Genomic DNA, 11677 nt, shown 5'->3' on the forward strand with positions numbered 1-11677 from the left:
TGGTTTTTTTGTTTTTCAGTGTTATCAACCCAGTCTGAAATGCTCCTTAATTCTGAAAAATATCAGGTGTTTCTGATAAATAGATCTTACTTGATCAGCATTTCTAGTAGGATTTATTTTTTGGAAAATAGTTTCTCTCCTGGTGTATTTCAGCAATGTTTTCAGCAGGTGATACACATCTTGGTTTGAGTGATGCCCTTCTCTCCACCATCACACCTGACAGAATAAAAAATGAGCCAAGTGATAGGTGGCAGCTGGGAAGGTTCAGAAGTTGTCAACATGGTCTCATGGTCCTGAGGCCGAACCATTCAGCTTGTAGTCGACATGATTCACACAAGGAGATGGACATATTGACTGCATAGTTACTTGGAGAAAATATATATATATATATATATATATATATATATAGGTGCATTTTTGAGGAACTGGGTTTAAGTTCCTTAAGTTTCGGATGAATTTTTCCAAGTATTGAACAAAAGCATCAGGCATCTCTTTTCCCTTAAAAAGCAGAGCAGCAAAGTGTGTTGGTAGCTGTTAATGCATAGCCTAATCTTTTTATACGACTCTGTGCAATATGGTCATAGTAGTCTGGAGGTGGTGACAGTAATAATGTGCCAATTGAAGTTATTCGTTAAACAATATAAATACCACTGGTGTGCTTCAGATGACACAAATCTTTTCTATGAGGGTAAATCTCGGGGATTTTCAGCTTTCAAAGAATGACAGTTATATGAAATGAACTTCCATATTCATATTCTTTAGGAAGAAAATGTTATAAGTAAAGTTTTGTGCTTTTAAATAGTGCTTTTTCTCTTCAGAGTAGTTTTAAAACTTTTTTTCGTTAGAGTGGTCTTAAAATACCGTCTCATAAAATAAAATAGTTCTCTGGAATTCCTTGAAGCTCATGGTTTGGCTTCTGAAGTTTTTAAACAAATAGACTGTCAGAAATCAGTGTGGATTCATTTACAGGATTAATGCTCTATTCACAATATAGTCTTTGCAAAATCAATACCCTGAAATATCAGAAGATTAAAGATGTATCAGATACCAAAAACACCAAACATTGTTTTAATTACTCAAAGAARGGAAAGCTGGATAATTCTTACTTGCCTACGAAGAATGCTCTGCTTAAGCCAAAACAAATTCTTTACCAGTTCTTTTAGAAAGTCTGGAAGTATTTAAGCTCCTCTCCTCTGCGTATGAGACAATGCCTGTTAGGGAGCCAGTGCTGCCCTGGCTGGGCTCTCCATTTGTAGCAACCTGTCATTCCCCTGCTCAGCAGAGTGATCACCTGGGGTTGCTAATTGCCTCAGTAATGAGCTTTATTAAATATGTTTCTTGCTTTCTTCCTCTGTTTGTAGAGCCTACAGAAGAAGGGAGGAAAAAAAAAAAAAACCCAATCCCAGGTCTGTGCCTGCTGAACAGTTTACAGCGAGCTAAACAGTGTATCCATTCACTTGTGCTATTGTGGTATGTGAAATGCAGCCTTTTGAGCTGAATCCCAGAGTCGTTAGCTACTAGCTCAGGCAAAGCACCCATCCATTTCCATCATAGTTGCTCATGTGACCCTSTTTTATTTATGCCGATATTATGGCTTGAAGTAGTAGCCCGGAACAGGGATCTGTAGGTAGGTCACCTCGGAGCAGGAGTCCCAGGAAATGCCCCTGTCACTGCGCCAGGCTCTTTCGCAGTTGCCCTGAGGCTGCTCGCCAGGCTGGGCTCTCTGCTGCGCTTTCTAACAGGGAGCTGAATATATTCCTTCTCCTAATGCCTTAACAGAAGGATTTCGAGGGCACAATCCTGCCTTTTCCCTGGCATCTGAAAACATCTTAACCCTGTGCRAAGATGGGATGAAGGCTTGAGCCTGGGCAGAGGAGCAAAGAGGTGATGTGGCTTGGGGGTGGCCTTTGTGCACCAGCACAGGGTCAGCCAGAAATTCAGGCTACCACTGGGAATATTCAGTACTCCTTCAGTTATATAAAATATTGGCATAGAAGCCCAGGCACGCATGGGGAAAATATGTGGACTCAAAACAATACTTTCAGTGTCTGTGAGTGCTTTACCCAGGAAGGACTTTGTTTTATAGCAGTACCATGTGTGCCTCATACTGCTGCTGCTGCTGAGCCACTTTCAGCACAGTTCAGCTTTTATACCAATCCTTCCTGACCTCTTTCCCTTCTGAAGCAATCAGAATTGTCTTCAAATCATAAGCTTGTGACTGATGCATCATTCATGGAAATCTGTTTTCTGTCTATGAGAAGTTTTCCAGAAGCCCTCAGGAATACACGGATGGATTAGTTTAAAATGTGTGTGGATGATGGATAGAAAAGTGGGAGCCTAAGGAGAATGGCCTCATCTTCGAGCACAGCAGCATCATTTCCCTAACAGAATCGGCATGCGTGTGTTTAGGCCTCACCACTTATTTTAGGCTTGCACTTGCGTATCCGCGGTGTTTTGAATGGTGAGACAAACTAAAAATAGTTACGGGTTCACCCCAGTGACTTGTCCGCTCACTTGCGACTCTGGGCCTGGAATAGACTGGCTAGAGAGYTAAAGAGCTCTGCAGCAGTAGAAAGGGTCAGGCTTGTAAAGAGGACAGAAATAGCCTCGAAGTTTTTGAGGCTGGTGGAAACAGAGCTTCAGTTCATTGGTGCTTACAGTGTGTGAATGAGGAGCACCTTAGGAAAGTGTGGCTGGCTATGAAACAGGTTGTGCACTGCCATGAGCACTGAAAGAATCTGAAGCACTGTTAGATGTACCTGAGAAATCGGGGTTTATTAGCCATTGAAGAATGTRCTGTTCTGCTTGACTTGGGACTTTACAAAGCAGTCATTTTTATCTGATGCACAGCTCCAGAATCACAAGATCTAAGGCACCAGAAGGAGCCTCATGTGGTAGTTGTTTTTCCTTGTTGGCCAGTTCTTACAATGATCTGGACATCAACCAAATTATCACTGATTCTCCAAGTTTTAATTTACTGTAGAGGCAATGGGAGCAACAGCTTTAATTGCTGCCAGTATTTACTGACAAGGCTACAAACCAGAGTTGCCAGATGACTCAGACTTTGGCATCCTTACTTTTGCTCATGGTTTTTATATGGAAATTTGAAGAAGTTATGACCACAGAGATCATGATTTTCAGTACAGTGCAAATGCTGTCGCACCACACCTAAAGTCAAAACGGGCGGTAGTCCYTCGTCTTCCTATTTTTCCTTAATTTTGTTTTGTTGTGGTTTTCATTTACCACTTGCAAATTATCCTTTTTCTGTTCTGGAGGAAAAGGGGAAACAAAAGGGCAGTGGGGGCAGCTACCGATGGCGTATTGGCCCTTGTGGTGCTGGGGTCCTGCCGCTTAGGCCGCATCTTCAAGGCCTGTGGGCTCATGGAGCGGCAGTGCTGTGGGGCGCTACCTAAGGAGCCTCACGGCCCACATGCTCCGCGCCCGAGATCCTGAGGGGAGGTGCCTTGGCCTACCTTCCTCCCATGTGTTCTCCGGGACGGAGGAGGTGTAAAACTGAGGCACGAGGGAAGGCCTCTGCRGGGAGAGGGAAGCTGAGTTCGCTCCACTCTCACCAGCCATTGCACTATACAACTTCAGTACATGGCAGCTCTTTCTTTGGTAGCAGTTCTAGGAAAGGAGACAAACACCTTTACTTTGAACTAAAGAGTGCTTGGAATGTGGTCATGAAGTTGAGAAACCTCATGATATGTAAAGAAATGGAAAGACTTCTGCAGCTTTTTMGGGCAGTCCCTTGGAGTCCTTATGCATTCTCTTCAGTTGAAAGACGTGGGGCTTCCTACAGGAAGGTGTAGCACAGTCACTGTATATCATCTTGTTAGAGACAGGTGAAACRGATCCTGTTCTGGAAGCAGCTGAACTGCTCCAGGAGCGTGGGGTTGTGCAGGATGCCCTATTCCTGCACTCGAGCTGCCTTCGTCAGGTGCCAGGATCGCCGTGCTACTGTCTGCCCATGTATGTATGGACAGCACGTCTGTGGGCACCTGGCAGAAACACCAGCTCAAACCCGCTTCCCAAGGCTGAGAGCTGCTTTGGAAAACAGAGCAGAGCATAGCCTGAGTGATCAATCACAAGCTAATCCCACTCGTGCTCCAGGCCAGTGGGGTGCRGGACAGACGGGAAGGTGTTTGCTCACACAGTGTGCCGTGCTTGTATGGTGGGACTTACTAGCTTACTTCAGTGTTTTAAAGCAGCAAACTGCCATCCAGGCCTGGGCTGTGTCCTCACCCCACTTGCTGCCTCGGAACATGGAGAATTTGGCACAACACCCTCTGCAGCTGATAGTGTGAAAATAGACTCCTACAGCTACATGATAACTGAGCAGTTCCTTTAACCTGTTTGGCCAGTGCACTCTTCCTGCTGTTAAGACTTTCCTATGTCACCCTGAAGCATGACTTCTAGCGCAAATGTTGCTGTCCCATATGGAGCCGATGTGTGGAGACATACCTTAATGTAAGTTTCCCTGATGCCAAGAGCTCTGTTTTGTGAGGAAGGGTGGCTGGGGATGAGCTTGTTATCCCCAGCCACTCGCACACCCCTCGTTCAGCAGATACCTGAACTTTGCATGCAGCAAATGCTGAGCTGCTGCAGGCTGCAACAAACAAACATTTGATGTTCAAATGGAGACCTGCTGTTGCCTTTAGTTTGCTGTTGGTTGGTTGGTTGACAGCCGAAATGTTTCGGAAGGTGCCTGGGGATCATCTGTGAAAATGAGCAGAGAAGATGGCTGGGATGATACCTTGCCTTTTTGATGCAGAACAGGACCGTTTGATGAGTCAGAGCTGTGAGACTGTGGTGTATCCTACATGTGAAACTACATGGGATAGGTTTGCTCTTGGGGAAGTTGGCTAACCCATGAGTGTCAATATGATTAGAAGCACCCTGGTCAGAGGAAGCTATCTCAGTGCCTGTGCATTCGGCAGCCATCCTGACTCATGTGAAAGCAACCCCCGTAGCCTGGGCCATGAGATGAACCCTCTCTCTTGAGCTGGAAGATGAGCAGCAGTAAGCATTTGGGTCAGAAGTTTGTATACAYGGGCAGAAAGGGAAGTTCAGTCAGTGAGGGGCTGTCCATTCCATAGTAAGACACTTCAGCACATGTAAAATCTTTGCTGGGATGCCTGTTTGTATCAGTATTTGCTTTGAAGATTTGTTACTAACTGGGTCTGTTAAGAATTTCCCTTATATTTTGTGCACTTCTCTTTCATACCTGATAGACGTATTTAGACATATATTTGGATGTCTGCCTTTCACAGAGAGAAATATATTTGAACTTTGTTTACCATGCAAAATGGAAAAAAAATATGCAGAAGTTAAAAATACAAATCGTATTTTGTATGCTTCTGAGTGTTGGTGCTTTTACTAATAAAATATGCAACCAGAATAATAGTGTTCAGGAAGAAATGTTAAGAATATTTATTTCAGAAAGGACTGCAAGATTAATTTTATTATTTGCATATGTCATCCCATTAAAAAAAGGCATCTATTTGGAACAACACAGGCATCACTAACTTTCATTTCAGTTATCTTGTCTGTTTTTGTCTGTGTTACTTTCCTCTTCAGTATCTAGACAGGGGAATCTTTCATTATAATTTGGCAATTTTCATTAAGTGGTCATAAACATTAAACATAGCTTGGCCAGAAGCTGGGTCTTTTTAATAATAKAAAATTACCTTATAGAAATCATGGTAATACTTTTTGTCCATTTCTTTGAGAGAATAATGAGAAAGGTATTTGAGATAATTTATACAACTTTTGCAGAAGTGGAGGAACAGATTTTTATTAGGAAAAACGTAAGGAGTTTGTGCCAGTGGAGAATTACTAGCTTGGAAATATACTCACTCATTCCTATGACATGCTATTCTCTTCTGTTTCTTTCTCCTTCTTTTCAAGTTGAAGCGGGTGAAGACAGCAACGTATTTCGAAACCTAATCTGCTCATTCCTGTGCAGAGAGCCATGCCAGTGCAAGGGCACTGTTTAAGTTCTGCTAAGAGCTCTAGTGAATCTTCAGTGTCTCAGTTACTCTGGCAAAAGGCTGACCCGAGATGACTGGAGGAAAACATTATACAAGAGGTAAACATCGTRCAGTATCACTAACCTGACTGTTCTTTACTTAACCATTCCAGTGTGGCAAAGCACTTCCTGGCCTTTCAAAGCAAGAGGACTGCTGTGGAACTGTGGGTACTTCCTGGGGTTTTAACAAATGCCAGAAATGTCCCAAGAAGCCGTGTAAGTGCTATTTCGTTATTGTTCTCTGCATCAGTTTATAGTTTTTTCTTTTTCCTCCCTCAAATAGTGTTTTTCTTTCTTTCTTCTTCTTNTTCTTTTTTTTTTTTTTTTTTTTTTTTTAATAAAGGAACATAGCTGAAAGAGCAGCATGGTGTGATTAGGGACAGGTCACAGAAGCTGGAATTCTCTTGCTTGCCAACAGTTACAATATGCAGGCACTCAGTGCAGCCAGCAAAGCTGATGTGGTTGGAGTTGTTCTTCCTTCATCCTCCACCTCCTCCTCCTCCTAAGCCGGTGACGCACTGTTGCGTTCCTCAGTGCAGGAAGGATAGTGACGCTGAATCATGTTGTCTCTTCTAGCTGGTTTATTTTTTTTTAAATTTGCACAGAAATGTTAAATTAGAGAGGCGCCAGTTACTGCTTGGAGAGAATGCAGTGACCTCTTGAGACTGCAGATGAGCTTTCAAGATTGAAGCCAAACTTTTCTAGGCTCTAAAGTTTTCAGTTTCATTTTTTGTTCTGCTTTTGAGATACTTTCCTGTACAATTAGGCTATGATAAAGACTTTCTTCATAGTTTTGTTACGTTTTGACATCATATTGTAATGAGAAAGAACTTTGAAATGTCCTGTGGGAAAATTGAAGCTAGTCTCTYAAACTTTTGTGAATGATATTATTGTTGCACAAGTAATACTTGTCTCATGATGATTTTATCACTAARTAGAAGATAAAGGAAGATGAACAATGTGATCTCTGTTTTGTAGAGGGAATAGGCCCCCATTTAGTGAGCCAAAAGTAGTGCATGGAGTTGCATCATGTGGGCCTCCTAGCCCCTTGAGAGAGTCTTACAGAGAGCAACAGTTGAAACATGCTAATTGTTTGATTTTTGGAAGCATATATTTGTCCAGAAATCTCAGGAAGTGCATGAAAGAAAATTCTAAGAGGAAATTGCTTGCTCACTAAATCTGATGGGTCAGCTGGTAACTTCAGCCTAAGATCCACAATAGACAATTTGATGATCAGAGAGCTGCCTAACACTGATGTGCTTTGCAGGTGGTTAAAAGGAAGCCATTGGGGAAACACAGGAGCAAACCAGGTCTGAAATCCTGGTCCCCAGGTTAGAGGCCTAACAAGGGTGCAGAGAATTGCCTGAACGCACTTGGGATACACAGCCCAGAAACCTTTTCTGAAGGGAAGTCCATTGCTCGTTTTCCAAGAACTAAGCAGAATCATCTTTCTGAAATGCTGATGATAGGAATGCTTTCCTTTTAATATAAACTTTAGCAGCTAGCAGAGTCGCTCAAGATGGGGCAATTTAAAAATGCTTTTTCTGCCAAAAGAGTTTYGTGTCTACATTTTATACCTATGAGGAGATGCCCTAACCCGTAAAATGTAGCAACGATTCTTGGAACAGGGATGGTAATCCTGTCTCTTTCCCAGTGAGTGTCCTTAATTACCAAAGGTATGAGTCATGCTCACTCATGCTTTCTGGCACAATTAGTCTGGAATTTTTTTTTGCCTGTAATTTTGTAATTTCAAGAGGAGAGACAGAGAATGTTGCCACTTGGAATTATCCAGCCCTGTGGCTAAGGGATTCCTGGAAAGTAAGGATTTGAGCCTCCTAGATAGTGAGATGCATTATTCATCTTTCTAGGTGGCAACTTGCGCTGTACATTGCCATTTTGAGAAGGGATGGGGAGATGAGTGCACTCTCTCTAGATTAAAAACAGTGTCATCTTCTGTTGCATTACATAGAATATGGTTTGGCTGGAATGTACTGTAAAAACATTGACTGATGGAACCTCTCRGGAAGCTTTGGTAGAACTATGCATAATTTCTCAGCCTAGATTTCATTTAGGAATGAGTTAAGCATCATGAAACTACTCAGTCATTCCATTCCATGATATGACAATTCTACATGAATGCAAATGGTGAATTTTCAAGTAATTTGAGGTAATAAGTTAGAGTGTTGCAAGAACTGAAAAGATTTCAGAGAAACTTAGTGAGATTTTTATCTAGTGCCTTGAACCTAGGCACACAACTTGCATTTTCAGCTCTGTTTTGAACCTGGACCTAAGTGCCCTTTGCAGTAAGTATCTTAAAGTATCAGTATTATGCTCTTGTACAGCAAACAGTTTTCAAAGATAAATATAAATTTGTGATGAGAAATAGTAAAACTGTGGACTGCCTGCTTAAGGACACATCATRTATTTCATCGAGTATTTTTATTTTTCACAGTATGAGAATATTTCAGTGGTGGAAAGAGTATGTGTTTTTACAGGATTGAAGATCACAGAGATCAATATACAGGATCAAAGAGCTAACTTGGGGGATTCAAGTAGATGGCTAAGAGGTTATCAGTTCAGTGGCATCCGTGGTTGTGTCTCAGCAGGCAGAGTTCTGGCCATGTTATTCCCACATCATTTTTGACACTTTTTTCATTACGTTGGTATTATCCTTTTTATTGTACTCATTTTGGAAGCAAGCAGATTTCCTTCTGCTTTTATGGTTTTATGCTTCATAAMCTTCATTAAAGGTTGACCTGTTTTTATAAAAATAAATAAATAAATTAACCAGGTTGTATTTAACATGTTGTCACCTRTAAAACCCCGTTCAACAACATATTTAACCATGCACTTCAGTCTCAGTAGCAAGCACTGTAAAATGTCCCTTCTTTCCTCTTAAGTCAAATACCTAAGCACGTACCTAACTGTGTGTCCTGCTCAAATGGACTTGTTTGCTTCACAGCCACTTCAGTCAGAACCTACTGCAAAGTCGTGTGCCTGGGCCCGAGACAGGAGTCCTGTGTCTGAAAGCTTGCAGGCTAGTCAGTTTTACTGGAAAATGCAAGAAGAAATTTAGGAACAGATCTCCATGTCTGCAGAAAAAAAAAAGATTTTTAAATCAAACTTCATTTCTATGTTAACATTAGCAACGTTTTGATTGTTCTGGCTACTTCCTAGCAGTTAATGATTATAAGCAGGTTGTCTAAGTGAGTAAGGAGTCAGTAATGCAGGACTGCATCCAGCTCTGACATGGGTGACTAGCCATCACTGAGCAACCTCCTCGCTCTGCCGGGACCTGCTTACCCTGCTGTTCTTTGTGCAAGGAGGAAAACAGCTACCAGGAGGCTGYTCTTTCCCCTTCACCACAGGAGGAGGAGGGAGGGAGATGGTGAAGCCTGACCTTGCTCCCCAGTGCTCTCGAGAGCAGCAGAGCCTGTTCTGTGCAAGGGCAAAGGGTCTCGCTGCATGGGAAGAGGGTGGCACGTGGGTCAGGGGTGTCCGTGTGGGACCAGAGAGCTCTGCACTCTCCGGGTTTCAGGGTGTGCTGAGCCAGGCCTGCAGTCACACAGCGCACGTGTGTGAGGGCCATGGATCTCATCAGTTCAATATTTAATTGGCAATCAGACTGCCAAAGTGAGCCCTGAGTGTCATTGCCTTTCGGGGGACCAAGAGTAGGCTCACGCAGAGCACTCTGGAAAAACCCCGCCTTAGATTTCATACACTAGTATCAAAGCTAGTTGTGGTGTATACGCTGTGATCTCATTGGGGTTGCCCAGAGAATAAGCATGGGGCTGCTTTGGTAGGGTGGCAAGCAGCATTTCCAGGTTTTAGTTTATGTTAAAGCACTTGTTATCAGTGTAAAGCTGGAAGGTGTATGTGTTGAAAGGCATGAGAGCATTGCTGCCATTCTTACTACCTGTACTGTTTTTGCACTTACCCACTTGCAGCAGTCTTTAGGGAGAGTCCCAAATAATTAAGGAATTATTTAAACRATAATTTGCAGTGTTTTAAAATAAAGCTATTGCATGCCAAAAGTTATTCAAGGTCCACTCAGGATCATAACTTGATAACATAATTTTTCTAGAGTATAGGAAAAACTTCAAAAATTGAAAATCATTAATTTTTTTCCACCCCCATAGTGAGGGTTGAACTAAGCTGTGGGGATAAATGTGCAGTTCATATGTGAAGTCAATTGCAAACATTATCTCACTCAGTTTGTTCTATCTTACTTGATAGTTTATGTACAGTAAAGATGGAAAGTAATGCATTTTTACTTTTTTTTTGGCTTGCTGAACATTTAAAACACTCTTAAAGGAAAACAAAAGATCTCACCAAATATAAGGCATCTCTGTTGTAGTGTTCAAATTATGAAAAACTCTCCTGGCTCTTATTAAAGGCACTTGTGAGATCATGGTGCCAAAAGTTTAGTCTTATAYGTTTAATAAAGTGCTGGCCTTTGCCAAAAGGTTGGCTTTTAGTATGTAGTCATACAAAGAAGTTACTGCGCTCATTTATGAGGTTATATCAATTTAGGAATCAATAAACAGTTTTCTGTGGTCTCAAAGGCAACCTTAAATGGAGGAAAGAAACAATAAATAGAAATAAAACTGTAGTTAACTAAACACTTTCTATTTTSGCAAAATTGAACTCGGTCTGTGTTTTGTAGTGTTATCATGCCCTTGACATTTTACCGTGAACAGCCAGTAAGTTGCAGAGTCTTCTAAAATTCAGAAACTTGAATAGGTAAATCACAAATGTGCCATTTTTGTGCCATTTTTCTTTTTGCCTCATTTTAAAATTCTGTTGCTTCTGTTTCCTGTACATTTCAAATAATTTTTAAYTCATTGTGTCAGGAGAAACAGTGCCCAACTATTCTGCTTGATGGTGCAGCCTGTTTTGTGTTTTACTGCTGCTTTCAGTTGTAAAACCACTGACTTTCTATCATATTTTTTCCACTTTATTTTTTTGCAAGGTTATATTTGTAACTGTTTTGGCAAGATAAAGATCTGGCAAGGTAAACCTTTGAGAACTAGGGGCAACGTCCTGATTTTGGATGTTTTGGATGTTTTGGGATTTCTTCTTTTGATTCAAGAATATAAATTTGAACAACTGAAGACTTCAGGGACACATATACAGAAAGAGATGGAATTAAGATTGCTTGTACAGCCTTTACTTTGCATTTCTTGTATTATGTTTACATAATAAAAACCTTTATTACTTCTTCATACTTACATAATAAGTTGACTCTCAGGCCTACCAAAGAAGGCTTTAAAACATAGCAGTATTTAACTGCTATGTTTTCCACCTTTTCATTCCACCTTAAATATTCTGAAATATTCTGAAATATTCTGAAACTGATGTGATTTTTTTCTCCAGCTTACCATGGATACAGCCCAATGATGGAATGCCCCCAAGGCTACAAGAGGATCAATGCTACGTTTTGTCAAGGTAAGACAACGTTCACAGTTGTCTTTGAGTGCCATTTCTGTGTGACAGTTTCTGCAGTATTCCTAGGTGAATGGTCTGGTCCATTGATCTGTATTTGGGGAAAAGTGTGTTGAGCTTCTTTTTGACTTGTTTTCCTAATATTGGCAGCTCTGTACAGTATCCTTAGCTCCAGGGCTAAAACATTTTAAGAAAAGCTCT

The 11677-nt window shown here is 41.4% G+C and overlaps 1 protein-coding gene across 2 annotated transcripts in view; it reads left to right on the plus strand.

Moving 5' to 3' along the window:
• Nucleotides 1-11677, plus strand: part of LTBP1 (latent transforming growth factor beta binding protein 1) — a 167210-nt gene that overhangs the window by 72497 nt on the left and 83036 nt on the right. For both annotated transcript variants that reach the window (XM_026051165.1, XM_026051166.1), the window contains exons 6-7: nt 6145-6247; nt 11408-11479. In XM_026051165.1, coding sequence (XP_025906950.1) covers nt 6145-6247; nt 11408-11479 — 175 coding nt within the window. The remainder of the gene's footprint in view (nt 1-6144; nt 6248-11407; nt 11480-11677) is intronic.

Source organism: Nothoprocta perdicaria, unplaced genomic scaffold (genome assembly GCF_003342845.1).
Source record: "Nothoprocta perdicaria isolate Ctin4 unplaced genomic scaffold, notPer1 scaffold_73, whole genome shotgun sequence".
NCBI lineage: Eukaryota > Metazoa > Chordata > Aves > Tinamiformes > Tinamidae > Nothoprocta > Nothoprocta perdicaria.